This window comes from Quercus robur, chromosome 1 (genome assembly GCF_932294415.1).
Source record: "Quercus robur chromosome 1, dhQueRobu3.1, whole genome shotgun sequence".
NCBI lineage: Eukaryota > Viridiplantae > Streptophyta > Magnoliopsida > Fagales > Fagaceae > Quercus > Quercus robur.
The window spans coordinates 7,338,234-7,353,285 of record NC_065534.1 but is presented as its reverse complement, the minus strand read 5'-3'; the positions used below and the strand labels follow the sequence as shown (position 1 = coordinate 7,353,285).

General features: G+C 40.7%; 1 protein-coding gene across 4 annotated transcripts in view; it reads left to right on the top strand.

The window, feature by feature from the left end:
- LOC126718443 (beta-glucosidase 12-like) overlaps nt 1-15,052 on the top strand; it is a 91,623-nt gene that overhangs the window by 70,172 nt on the left and 6,399 nt on the right. The window contains exons 1-4 of one of the 4 annotated variants that reach the window (XM_050420672.1): nt 12,649-12,708; nt 13,373-13,460; nt 13,583-13,652; nt 14,500-14,558. Coding sequence is in view for 3 of the 4 variants with exons in the window: in XM_050420649.1 (XP_050276606.1) it covers nt 13,293-13,460; nt 13,583-13,652; nt 14,500-14,558 (297 nt within the window). In the remaining variant the exon portion in view is untranslated. Of the gene's footprint in view, nt 1-12,648; nt 12,709-13,253; nt 13,461-13,582; nt 13,653-14,499; nt 14,559-15,052 lie in introns of those variants that run through there. The other 3 variants (XM_050420665.1, XM_050420649.1, XM_050420657.1) reach the window with 3 other exon arrangements.

Sequence of the window (15,052 nt, the reverse complement as noted above, 5' to 3'; positions counted from 1 at the left end):
TGTGAGTGTAAGGGTCTATATATAGTAGGGTGAGAAGGAATGTAAAAAGTTAGTTTTTCCCAAACAGGGTGGTCTGGTGACTTGGCCTTGCGACTGGGTTGAGTCATGAGTTCAAGCCACGAGCTAACGGCCTGGCCAATCTGGGACTTTTGTCTTGTAGTGCAACAATTGGCATGACTTTTCAGCTCCCCTACATGCTTCACACATGTGCCAACTTTGGCGGCTTGCCAGTCGCGAGTCACCCACGAGTTCCAGCCGTGAGTCTCTGCATCCTTGCACAATCTTGAGCATTTCTTCACACTCTCTCACTCACTACCCTTACATGATTCTCACCTAAATACAGGGTTACTAATTGCTAAAATACAAGCAAATTTGGCACGGAATAAAGCCAATAAGATGGTTGATAAAATTCAACCTTACACAAAGTATTGCTAATACAATATTGTGGGGCCCGGCCCAAAAATGATGGGCTATTCCAAACTCAGGCCCGTCCGAGGAGCGTCCTGTCCAACGAAAAGCCTCATATGAAGCGCTATTCAACCCCAATAGCGTCAAGGAAACCTGTCCGAGGAGTAACTCCTCCTCGGACATCGCGAAGCCCAGATGAGGAACTTGCCCCAGCCATTTCAGCTCGTCTTCCCAACATATAAAACGAATTAAATTCAAAATATCTCACAGAAGGCTACCACCACATTAATTGCGCCCCAACCACCCTCTTGGCCGCATTAATGAGGAAAAGACTCCTGAACAGTACCGCCTTGGCCTCTGCAACTCACAAAGGGTCTGATGAGGGCGTCTGATGGGACAGGTGCTCGAGTGGATGCTTGGATGATTAACAGGTGTAAGGCTGAGATGAAAAGAAGAAAAATATATAATGTAGTGGAGTCCCTCAAAGAAGGGGACGGGAGAACTGTATCAGGAACGAAAAAGAAATAAAATCAGACTTGAGAAAGATCCATTCTGGTGTTTTTCTATTTTCCTTTTGCAAACCATACTGCCCATGCATAAGACCGAACAAGTTCACTGAGGCCAAGTTCTTTGACCCATCCTCTACAAATAATTATTGTGGGTTGCGCTTTGGGCCAGGGCCTAATCAACACAAGTTGGGCCAGGAAAATCGTGTAACCACAATTGGCGCCGTCTGTGGGAAGAGCTAGGGCATCAGCTAGTGCAACAGTCGAGCATGGAAGAACTAGATCCACACCAGGAGGATCCTCACCAAGCTAACTCCCAACGAACACGACCTGCAGAGTCCCAGAGGCAAAATAACCCAACCAACCCAGGCGGCAGGGGGAATCGTGAGGGGAGTGTGCATATCACCCGGACGAGCCAGAGTCACACTCAGACAGGAAGTCACGTGTCTCAGAGGCGAAATAGTCACCAGGCCATGCAGCGAGAGATAGATGACCTAAAAAGGAAGTTACGACGTGCGCAGCGAAGACGATCTCCCTCTGACTCAGGCGAGTCTTCTAATCCGGAAGACGTGAGTTACAGACGAAGGTCAAGGACCCCCCCAAGCGAAACCTTTTCTTACGAAAAGGAACCACGCCTTGTACGGAAGTATGAGCGCCCGTCCAGCAAAGGTTCGGGGAGCGACGCCATGAAGAAGGCGTTGGATCAGGTCTCAAGATCACCCTTCACGAATAGAATCGAAGGGGCTAAGATGCCAAGACGCTTCAACCAACCGGCGTTCGCCATTTATCACGGCAAAGCAGACCCGGTGGAGCACGTGAGTCAGTTTAATCAAAAGATGGCAATTTACTCGCAAAACGAGGCCCTGATGTGCAAAATCTTCCCCTCTAGCTTGGGATCGATGGCAATGAGATGGTTCAACAGCCTGAAGACAAACTCCGTAGGCTCCTACAAGCAGCTCACTCAAGCTTTTTGCTCCCGTTTCATTACAAACACCAGAGTCCGTCGACCTCTCAGTTCGCTGCTGTCCTTATCCATGCACGAAGGAGAAACCCTGAAAGCGTACTCGGATAGGTATTGGGAGGTGTATAACGATTTAGATGACAACCATGATAACGTCGCTATCAGCACGTTCACAAGCGGCCTCCCCACCGGGCATGGCTTAAGGAAATCCCTCACCGGGAAACCAGTTACTGACGTCCAACAGCTGATGGATAGGATCGACAAGTACAAAAGAGTGGAGGAGGATCAGCTGCAGGGGAAGGGAAAAGAGAAGATCATCCCCTTTAAAGCAAATGATTTCAGAATGGAACGTCACAATCCTGGTCAGCCGAGGAGAGATTTTCTGCGACAGGCTGGGCAGAGCACCCCGCAAACAGTGAATGCCGTATTCAGAGAGCCGATACAACAAGTACTGGAGAAAGTAAGGGATGAACCCTATTTCAGATGGCCGGGAAAGATGGCTGGAAACCCTGCCAATCGTAATCAGAACTTGTATTGCCAATATCATCAGGACCACGGGCATACTACTGAGGACTGCAGGAATTTGTGGAATCACCTGGATCAATTGGTCCGAGAAGGAAAGCTACGTCACCTGCTGCACCCATCGAGCGGCCATCCCGGCCAAGCGACACAAGAACCTCGAAGGGACGTGTCTTTAAGACCCCCCACCGGGACGATACATGTCATCCTCGCTGCACCAGGAAGAACTGGGCCACCCATCCCCAGGGTATTAGCCGTGGACCACCTTCCCTCCGAGGGCAGACAAAGGGAACCCAAAAGGATAAAAAAGGGAAGCTCTTTGATACTGGGATTCTCGGATGAGGATAAGGGAGGAACAATTCAACCTCACGATAACGCCTTGGTGGTCACCTTGCGGATTGGGGGTTTCGATGTGAAAAGGGTATTAGTAGACTCTGGAAGTGCGGTGGAGATAATGTACCCCGACCTATACAAGGGGCTGAATCTGAAGCCAGAAGACTTGACAGCTTATGACTCCCCCCTCCTCAGCTTCGAGGGGAAGCTTGTAACGCCAAAGGGGCAAATCCGACTGCCCGTACAGACTGGGGCGGAAGTGGTGGAGGTGAATTTCATCGTGGTCGACGCTTATTCACCCTACACCGCGATAGTCGCAAGGCCATGGATCCACAGCCTAGAGGCCGTGACCTCCACACTTCACCAGAAAGTGAAATACCCATCCAGAGGACGAGTGGAAGAGATCCGAGGAGATCAGGCCGTGGCCAGGAAGTGTGTGGTGGCCGCCATTTTACATCGGCCCTTGGTCGAGACCTCGGCCCCAAAGAGCTTATAGCAACCAGCCTCCTCGGCAAAACAAGACGAGGGGCTGGCCGAGGAGATAAGGTGTGAAGGTTTAGATAAGGTTGCTGTTAGCAATGACCCGGAGAAGTTCTTTCAGGTCGGCTCTGAATTGCCCTCTCAGGAAAAGGAGGAACTGGTCAGATTTCTCAGAGAAAATGTCGACGTATTCGCTTGGGACGCCTACGATGCCCTTGGAGTTGATCCCAGCCTCATCTGCCACCACCTGAACGTCAACCCCTCTTCCACTCCGAGGAAGCAACCACCCCGACGCCCTTCAAAGGAACACGCTGGTGCCGTAAGAGACGAAGTGGCCAAGTTGAAAAGAGCAGGGGCTATCAAAGAGGTCTTTTATCCTGAATGGTTGGTGAACACAGTGGTGGTAAGGAAAAAGACGGGGAAGTGGAGGGTCTGCGTGGACTTCACGGACCTGAACAAGGCGTGCCCCAAGGACCCATTCCCCCTGCCCAAAATTGATCGATTGGTGGATGCAACCGTGGGACACCCTCGAATGAGCTTCCTGGACGCCTTCCAGGGCTATCATCAGATACCCCTTGCGCTAGAGGACCAAGAGAAAACGGCTTTCATGACGCCCATCGGAAATTATCATTATAAGGTGATGCCATTCGGGCTAAAGAACGCGGGCTCAACCTACCAAAGGATGATGACTCGGATGTTCGAGCCGCAACTGGGCAAAATCATTGAGGTGTATATAGACGATATGGTTGTGAAGAGTAAAAGGGTGTCCGAGCACGTGCAAGACCTTGAAACAGTCTTCGCTATCTTAAGGGAGCACCGGTTGCGGCTGAATGCCTCCAAATGTTCATTCGGGGTCGGGTCTGGGAAATTCCTAGGGTACATGGTCACCCATAGAGGAATAGAAGTAAGTCCTGACCAAATCAAAGCCATTAACAGTCTACAGACTCCTCGGAACTCGAAGGAAGTGCAGAAGCTCACTGGCATGATTGCGGCATTAAGCCGGTTCATATCACGATCGGCGGATCGATGTCAGCCTTTTTACCTCCTGATAAACAAGTGGAAAGAGTTTAAATGGTCGGAGGATTGCGTTCAGGCTTTCCAGCAGCTTAAGGACTACCTGTCCCGACCACCCATCATGTCCAGTCCGGAGGCAGACGAGGTGCTGTTTGCCTACATCGCCGTAGCTCCCCACGCCGTAAGCCTGGTATTAATACGGGATGATAATGGGGTGCAGCGACCGGTGTACTATGTGAGCAAGTCACTACATGAAGCCGAGGTGCGATACCTACCCTTAGAGAAGGCAATTTTGGCGATAGTGCATGCAACCCGGAAGCTTCCTCATTACTTTCAGGCGCACACGGTCATCGTCCTGACTCAGCTTCCACTTCGAGCCGTGCTTCGAAGTGCTGACTACACAGGAAGGATCGCCATGTGGAGTGCTCTTCTGGGGGCTTTTGATATTAAATATATGCCCAGACCCTCCGTCAAAGGACAGGTCCTCGCGGACTTGGTAGCAGAGTTTGCTGAGCCCTCTATAGAAACGATGACCGAGAAGAAAGACCTGGGCGGAAAATTGGTTGGCGCGATTTCGGCCGGGGAAACCATGCATTGGAAGGTCTACGTGGATGGCGCGGCCAACCAGAGAGAATCAGGAGTTAGGATAGTTTTAATATCACCAGACGGCGCTGTCATTGAAAAGTCATTAAGACTCGGATTCTCGGCTACGAACAATGAAGCCGAATACGAAGCCTTACTTCAAGGAATGGCAATGGTTCAAAGGTTGGGTGGAAGAGTAATAGAAGCCTTCTCGGACTCCAGATTAGTGGTCGGACAAGTGATGGGAAAGCTGGAAGCTCGAGATACTAGGATGCAAGAGTATCTGGGACAAGTCAAACGGCTACAAGAGAGCTTTGAATCCTTCAGTTTAACGCACATCTCCAGGAGCGTAAACACTCATGCAGACTCGTTGGCCACTCTTGCCACGTCCTCGGCACGTAATTTGCCACGAGTGATCCTAGTCGAAGATCTAGTTAAGGCCAGTCCCATCAGTGGAAACCCGACCCAAGTCCATCAGATAAGACAGAGCCCCAGTTGGATGGACCCCCTAAGGAATTTCCTCCAAGATGAGATCCTACCGGAAGAAAGACTAGAAGCCGAGAAGATACGTAGAAATGCTCCTCGTTTTTGGCTATCAGAGGACCGCAAACTTTATCGGCGCTCCTACTCTGGACTGTACCTGCTCTGCGTACATCCAGAAGAGTCCGAGTCTCTTCTTGAAGAGTTGCATGAGGGAGTATGTGGAAGTCACACCGGAGGAAGATCGCTGGCGCACAGGGCACTCACCCAAGGATACTGGTGGCCGAACATGCAGAGACAAGCCCAGGAATACGCTAAGAAGTGCGATCAGTGCCAAAGATTCGCCCCAAATATCCACCAACCCGGAGGGGTTCTCAACCCACTCTCCAGTCCATGGCCGTTCGCGCAATGGGGTCTTGATATTGTTGGACCTTTCCCCAAGGCTGCGGGGAACAAGCGATACATAATAGTCGGAACTGATTACTTCACTAAATGGGTGGAGGCTGAGCCTTTGGCCAACATCAGGGACGTGGACGCCCAGAAATTCATCTGGAAGAACATTATCACCCGCTTCGGAACTCCGAGAACACTCGTTTCCGACAATGGTCTTCAGTTCGACAGCAAGAATTTTAGGGAGTATTGCCGTGAGTTTGGGATCATTAATCGATATTCCACCCCCGCATACCCCCAAGGAAATGGGCAAGTCGAGGCTGTAAACAAGGTCATAGTGAACGGATTGAAGAAAAGACTGGATGAGTCAAAGGGGAGATGGGTAGAAGAGCTACCGCACGTCTTATGGACCTATCGGACAACGCCGCGGCGTTCAACCGGTGAAACCCCCTTCTCAATGACTTAAAGGCTGAGGCTGTGCTTCCGATCGAGAACAATTTCCCCACGTTGAGGTCTAGCTCGTTTACCCCAAGCGATAACGATGAGTTGCTAGGAAGAAGTCTAGACCTAGTCGAGGAAAGGAGGGAGAAGGCCACGATTCACATGGCCTATTATCACCAGAAGCTAAGACAAGGGTATGATGCTAACGTCAAACTGCGGCCTCTGGGTCCAGGTGATCTCGTGATGAGGAAGATTCTTGGCAGCGCAAAAAACCCCTCTTGGGGCAAGTTGGGGCCCAATTGGGAGGGACCATACCGTGTCACATCCGTGGCCGGAATAGGCGCCTACTACCTAGAAGATTTGGATGAAAAAGCTGTACCTCGACCATGGAATGTAAATAACCTCAGGAGGTATTATTATTAATAAGAATGGCTTAGCATACGTTCTCTTTCATGACTATTTGCCGCTTGAGAATCGTGTCCCTACAAATATATTCAAATTTCTAAACTAAGCTATCTATATTTATTATTTGAGAATGTTTTAAATTCTGTAATTTTTTTTTTCTTTCAAGAAAACATAATGCAATTTATATTTAATCATTAAATAAAGCGAGGGTATTTTGTAGATAATATAAAGTTTTGGTTGAAATTTGTTTCTAATACTCCTTGCAAAAAATTCGTTAATTGTTTAAATTGTACTGAAGTAAACCAAAATATTACACTGAAATAACTCAATAAGAGTGTACATAGTAATTATAAATGGCAATGCTACACTTTAGCTATTAGATATTATATAGATATAAATTATTATTATTACTATTATTATATATGTCGTTGACATGGGTATTAAAAATTCGTAAAGCGCTTGGTTGGTTTACTTTGCATTTGGTTTCATGTATAAGAGATATTTATTGAAAGTTATTTAGAATCTAAAATAGATAAATTTTACCCTAAAAAGAAAACATATGTACTATTGGAGAGCATCGTTCTCTTTTCTCTAATTAGATGTTGGCTAGAAAATATATTTGAACTATTGGAAAGCATTATTCTCTTTTCTCTCATTCGATGTTGGCTAACAAAAATAGTAGTGGCACTTCACAAATTGTAATTATGTTTTTTGGAACATTTCTTTGATATTCTTATAACAAATTCCATTTTTCTTGAAAATGACATTTTCAGGAGGCTACAGATTGGCTTTGTCTTTTTTTTTTTTTTTTTTTTTTTTTTTTTTTTTTTTTGTAGAAAAAAAGAGAGAGGAATATGAGACCTTCTATTATACACAAAGAAAAAGTACCATAACTCACTAATTTATATTAGTGAGAATGTACTTTCTTTTTATAAGGTTGAATTTATTCAATCATGTGTTCGCTTTATTTTGTGCCAAATTTGCTTGTATTTCAACAATTAGATACCCTGTATTTAGGTGGGAATTATGTAAGGGTTATGTGTGAGAGAGTGTGAAGAAATTCAAGTGTATGTGCATTTGGAGGTTTCTCGCGACTGACAACTCGCCAAAATGTCACACGTGTGAAGCATGCAGGAAGCTAAAGGATCATGACAGCTGGAGCACTATAGGATAAAAAGTACAGTCTAGCCTGACAGTTAACTCACAACTCAAACTTGTGACTCATTTTAGTCACGAGAGTGAGTCACTAGAATGCCATGTTTTGTAGAAAAATGACATTTCACATTCCTCATGTACACTACTATAAATACCCTTATACCCACAAAATGTGTAGAGCTTCCAAAAAGAATTTTGAAAAAGAAACCCTAAAGAAAACCATAATTGACTCATCCACAATATTAGACATTTGATTTTCCAAATTCCTCTACTCTCACCCTCTCCATTGACATACCCTTGAGAGGTTTATTAGCCAAATCCTTATCTCACTATACTCATATTAGTGAGGAGGAATTTTGGTACTTGGGAAGCAGTTTAGAAATGACCAATTTACTTGGTTGATGCAATGAGCTTATTGCGGGATCTGGAAAACTAAAAAAGACACAGTTAGGCTTAACCTTGTTGGAGCAAGAAGTTTGGAGAGCTTAGGTGCATTGGGTAAATTACGCTTGGAGGGTCTATTTCTATTTGCGTATCCTAACTTTATTCTTTAGTGGATCATTTTACTGCTTGGAGGGCGGCGGAGAGGTTTTTCGTCGAGTTCTTCAGTTTCCTCTTTGATAACATGTGCCGGTGTTATCCTTGTATTTGCATCTCTCTAAGCCTTACTCTCTAACTTTAATTGTTGCTATGTTGTGATTAATTATGGTGTAGAGTTGTTTATTTGTTTGAGTTTTTGCTTGTACTTATTATTCCGCACATCTATTGTTTGGGTATAAGCTTGTGTTGGATAAATTTGAAATTGGGGGTCTAAACTGAAAGTTCAATTAGTGTATAAAACACTATGAACGTTTAGACCCCCCCCCCCCCCCAATTTACAAATTATCAATTCAAGCTTAATGTCAAACAATTAATGTGCGAAATATGAACATAAGCTTAAAATATAATTGATAAACAATCTAAACAAAATAAAATCACATTCATAGCAAAAATTAAATGGAAAAGATTAAGGGAAGAGAGATGCAAACACAAGGACAACACTCGATGTGTTATCGAAGAGGAAACCGAAGCCCTCGGCATAAAACCTCTCCGCTGCCCTCCAAGTGGTAAACAATCCACTAAAGAATGTAGTTGGGATACATGAATAGCAAAAGACCCTCCAAGCCTAATCTACCCAATGTACCTAAGCCCTCCAAGCTCCTACTCCAACGAGGTTACGCCGAATCTATTTCTTCTTTAACTTACCGGATTCTGCTACTTGACCATAGCATTAACTAATATGAGATTAGTCCCTTCTTAGCTGCTTCCCAAATACCAAATGGTCTTCTCACAGATATGGGTATGGTGAGAAAAGGTTTTGGTAATGTACCTCTCAAGGATTTGACAATGGAAAGGAAAAGAGTAGAGGAATTTGAAGAGTCTCTATGTGAAGATTGTGGATGAATCAATCTTATTTTTCTCTAGAGTTTCTCTCTCAAAATTCTCTCTGAAAGCTCTATGAATATCGTGGGTATAAGGGTCTATATATAGTAGGGTGAGAAGGAATGTGAAAAGTTAGTTTTTTCCAAACAGGGTGGTTTGGAGACTTGACCTCGCGACTGGGCTGAGTTGTGAGTTCAAGCCGCAAGCTAATGACCTGGCCAGCCTAGGACTTTTGTCCTGTAGTACAACAGCTGGCATGACTCTTCAGCTTCCCTGCATGCTCCACACGTGTGCCAACTTTGGCGGCTTGCCAGTCGTGAGTCACCTGCGAGTCTAGCTGCGAGTCTCTACATCCTTGCACAATCTTAAGCATTTCTTCACACTCTCTCACTCACTACCCTTACATAATTCACACCTAAATACGGAGTTACTAATTGCTAAAATACAAGCAAATTTGGCACGGAATAAAGCCAACAAGATGGTTGATAAAATTCAACCTTACATAAATATTCATTAGTGTTTTACACACTATTTGAACTTTCACTTTTGAACAATCCAATTATGGTCAAATAAAGTTATGATACTAGCTGTTGGGTTGAAAGTGTTGACCCCAAATAATTTTAATCAATTATCTATGTTGATTAAGTTAGTTAAACTATGCAATTATATTGTATTAGGCACAATCATATCGCCAAACTCAATTTCATGCAATGGAAAAGTAAATTTCAAGACACAAAGATATGGTCATAATAAGGAAAACCCTAAAGCAAAAAACCCCATGAGTGGTTTATGGCAACCATCAACTTTAAGAATCTACTAAGAAAGATTGAGGTTACAAATATAAGGAATATACCCAATCCTAAAGTACCTAACTATGGTAAAACATACTGAGTTATCCAACTACAGCTCCAATAACTTTCTTGGACCGGTGTATTAGTGAACTTCTTTGCTATGCACAAATGTGATAAATTATGAATCTAATCATGAGTTCTCATGTGTCTTAAAGTGGCAATTTAAGATCCAGTTGAAGACCCAAAGATTGCAAAACAGCTCAAGAAAAATAGAGTTTCTATAGGATCGACTCTAGCCTCAATTCCTCAACCGATTGAGCCTTAGAAGTGAAGTTTAAGTTTCCTTGACTCCAACTCAATTGAGCCTATAAAGTTGTAGAAATTTTTTAGATTGAAACAATAGATAATCATACAAAATTTGAGTGATTTGTAGCAATTGGATTCAACATAATCATGCAAATTTTGGATCATTTTATGGATTCTAATACTCGTCATGTGTTTGTCCTAATCTAAAGTTTTCTGTGATAAAGTAAAAATCATCATGACTTGCTTCTCTTATAATTTTTAAGGGGATTAAAAATCTTAAAATGATTATAATTTAAAATTCTTCATCTCCTCCAAAACAAGAACCTGGTTGTTTACAATATTGGTTTTCATTATGGCAAGTTGGCAACATTGAGCGTTGAAGTAATCTTTAAAGGCTAATTAGGTCTTCTTCTCCTATACCTAGCCACCATCACCGTTACAAACTTTCCTTCAATGATAGTCAATCTCCCCCAGTCTTTAATCCTATCACATGGTCCTCTTCTATGCACCATGAAAGCTTGGATTTGTGTTAAAACACAAGAGCTTGTTTAGACCCTCAATTAAAAATTACGGCTAGATTGCTTTTACTCTTACTTAATCAAAGTGCGGAACAAGATTAAATGTGCGCAATGAACCGATACTACTCTAGTGCATAAACATGAACAACAAAAAATAAAAGTAAAGCACAAGAGTAAGGGAAGAGAGATGCAAACACAAGATAACACCAAGACGTGTTATTGAAGAGGAAACCAAAGAACTTGGTGAAAAACCTCTCCGCGACTTTCCAAATCGAAATCGATCCACTAGAAAATAAAGTTAGAGAATGCGAATAACAAAAGACCCTTAAAGCCTAATCTACTCAATGTACTTAAGCCCTCCAAGCTCTTGGTACCAACGGACTTTTTGGAGTCATGTTTTCTCTAGTTTTTCGAATCTCGCAATACGCCCGATTGCATCTGCCAAGCCTCATCGACTTCTTTTGGCAAATCTCCAAAACTTCCCAAGCTCCAAAACACTCTCTACATGCTAAAAAGGTATGAGTTGTGTTTGGTTACAAATCTCCTCTCAAGGCATGACAATGGGAGAGGGAAGGAGAAGAGATTAGAATGATTTCTCACTAAGGATAAATAGTTTTCCCCCTAAAAGATGGGTGTGTGTGTGTTGTAGAAACTGACAACTTGACATGACTCTTCAGCTTCCAGCATGTGCTTCTCACGTGGCTCTTTCGCAGGTTAGTTTCTAGCGAAACACTCGTGAAATCCACTTGTTCATCCAATACATACTCAATTCTTCATCAACTTAATACTAAACCCAATACAATAAAATCTCACAAAATTCAAGGAATAAAATTAAAGCAATTACAACACTTTTGTCCTGGAATAAAACCAACATAAAACATAGTTGTAAATCACAACTTTACACACCATATCATAGTGACATCGAATTCAGCATTGATGAAATATACAACCTATTTTTCTTTGTTGAGTGTCCGTCAAGTTTGCCTGCCTCTTACTCTCTGCAAGGTCAACAGTTCCACTTCCATATGAGTCTCTCTATATTGAACTCTGCTTCCATTTTTTTTTTTTTTTAATGTCTACAAATTTGGATTATTTCTACTATTGAATTAGCTAGGATTTCAGTTTATATTTGCTGTCAAATGTTTTTTGAATTTATATAAGTGATTGAGATCCAGAGGCAATTCCAGAAATAGGTTGGAAATAGCAATCTTGAAATAGATGAGTTAAATAATGGACAAAGCTATGTTTAAATTTGCTGTCAAATGTTTTTTCAAGAGAGAAAGCTATGTTTGTCAAAGATTAACAAAGAAAGAAGATAATGGTTAAATGAAAGCCGTTTGGTTTTTTTCTTACTTAAATTGTTAGTAGTTTTTGTTGGGTGCAAAGCACCGTGTGGGTCCAGCCCACATGCCTTGTCAAGAGCTCATTTAATGAGCATGTCACTCTTGTCTTTGTCAGAAGTCTGACTTAATGAGAAGTGAAGCAAAGCGTGTTGGACACGCTGAAGAAAAAGAACAAGAAGCCAAAAAGAAAAGAAAGGCTATTCGGCCTTGTGGGAAGTTGAAACAAAACGGATAGCCATTTTGGCTACTTTGTGTGAGTTCCAGAATGAGCAAGAAACACAGAGAAAGAGAGAGCTTCAGCTCGAGATGTGCAATCCGAAGAGATAGAGAAATACACTGTGAGAGCGTGAGAGGGTGAAAAAGAAAAATGAGACTTTTTTTATACTCAAGTTACACACAAAGAAGATAAATTAGTAAAGTTCTTATTGAATTTTTGAATGCTACAACCATGGAGAGTAAGAGTATTTAGAGGAAGATCTTGTTATTGGCTTTGTGGTAAGATTGTATTTGTTCCTTGAGATTTAATTTGTTGTGTATTCAATTTATTGTGAACTCAAGTCTAGCGTAAACTTAATAGTTGTAATCTCTATTTTATAGTGGATATTTTTCAGAGCTGCTTCGTGGTTTTTCCCTTTATGTCGAAGGATTTTTCATGTAAAATTTGGTGTTCTTGTGTAGTTGTGTTTACATGGTACTTGCTGAATTTTTTTTTTTTTTTTTTTCCATAATATTACTAATGCTTGGTAGTCATTAATTTTAATTCACACATAAATATTGAGAGGATTTAGGATTTTTTCCCCCAACAGCTTTAGATTTATTCTAATACCCATGGGTCCAAGCTGTTAAGTTTGTTAGGATTACCTATTAGACAAGATAATCACAATTTCCTCTGTTTTTACTGTATATATATATAAATAAATAAATAAATAAAAATCATTTTACAGAATAATTAATCAATCCAATCAGAGAAATTTTCTCAAGCTAATCAAAGTGACATTGTATTTTGGAGGATAGCTATAGTCCTATGTACAGTGTCAAACAATCAGTTGAAGGACAGCTATGTTGACTAATATTGCCTGTCCTTTTCCTCTTTTTTTTTTTTTTTTTTTTTTTTTTTTTTTTTTTTTTTTTTCTTTTCTAAATAGATAAGATATGTAATGCTCCTTTATAAATAAAAAAAAAAAAAAAAACCAGCAGATAATACCAGCTCTACACACAAAAAAAATCCAAAATCGATTATGGCATCACAAGGCTATCCAGTCTTGGGCCTCCTAGTTCTTCTTGGTTTATTGACTAATATCATTGCTGTTTCTTCAAGCCATGGCAGTGCTTATGATACTGCTTCACTCAACCGGACCAGTTTTCCCGAAGGTTTTATTTTTGGGACAGCAGCAGCGGCTTATCAGGTAACAAAGTCACAATTTCCTCTATGTTAATTTGTATTATAGTTTTTACAGCAAATGTCCCGAGATGTCAAGCATAAGATCAATATTATTATTTGCAAATTCGTGTTCTTTCAAATTTCCAGTATGAAGGTGCAGCATATGAAGATGGTAAAGGACCAAATATATGGGACACTTACACTCATGAACATCCAGGTCTCTTTCTCTCTCTCCAACATTGTACCAAATGTCATGTTACTTAAAATTTTGAGTAATATGATAGTCAATATACTTTTAGATTTATAAAATTTATTATAAATCATTATTATTAAATTTAAAGGAATATAAAATTAGCTGTTTTTGTTATTTAAAATAAAAGAAATGCTACGTCCATAATATTTTCATAACAAGTTATAGATAATAAGTTGTTATTGCTTCTAATTTGAATTAACAACTTATATTACTTTTTTGCCCACCTATAATAACCAATAACAATCTACCACTTTAGGATTTGTTGTGAATGTACTGTAAAAATGTTATAGACATAACATTTCTCTTAAAATGATGTTAAGTAATAAAGTAATATAATTGGTGAAACCAAATGAAAAGTAGTAACAACTTGCATCCTTGGCTTTATTATGAAATTGTATGGTAAAGATTTGATACTAGTGTTTATTTAAATGTTAATGACCTAACATTATCTACAGATTCTACACCATTTATTTGGTTTTAACAAGATCTATGATGGAGTTTGAGAATACTTATCCCCAATTGATATTTAAAAAGAACAAACAAAAATTCTCAAGAAAAAAGAAAAAAAAGAAAGAAAGAAAGAAAGAAAGAACAAGAAGTCAACAACATTAATGTAATGGTTGTCTTTGGTATTTATTTTTCTTCATTTTTCTTCCTGTTCCTTCCTTTCTTCCGTAACAAATTCCAAATTAGAAATAAGTTGTATATATGTTATGGTTGTCTTAAATACTAGTTCAATTTTTCTTATGCCTCTAATTACAAGTTCTTAAATAGTAAAAGGGAAAAAAAAATCCTTTCAATGAAATTGCAGAAAGGATAGTGAATGGAAGCAATGGAGACGTAGCTGTCGATCAATATCATCACTACAAGGTATATATGTTGATCTGTGTTCATAATAAAAATTAGAAAGGAAAATACTCATATTAATTAGCTCATAATTACCAAGTCTTGCAGCATAATTGCATAGTTTTGTTTTCTTTATAAGAATAACAGGGGTTCTTGTCATGGAGCCCATAGGTGGCTCCACATTGAAGTTAGGGTGTTCACAGAACCACCCTAACTTAGGAAAAATGTAATTACTATTTATAAATTTTAAAAATTTATGACTTTTTTACCTTTTAAAAAATTTTGTAACCAACCTAAATTTTTTTTAGGCCCAATATAGTTAAACTTTGGACAAAATTTGGCAATAAGCTTGGTTGCAGACTAAGGCTGCAACTTCACTTAAAATATTTTTTTAATGGATGTGAATTTTGACAAATCTACAATTAGATTACATTTTTTTCTTATATTTTCTATGCTTGCAAAATTTCAATAAGATCAAAGATCGATAGTTTTCATCAATCAAATACTTAAATTTGATT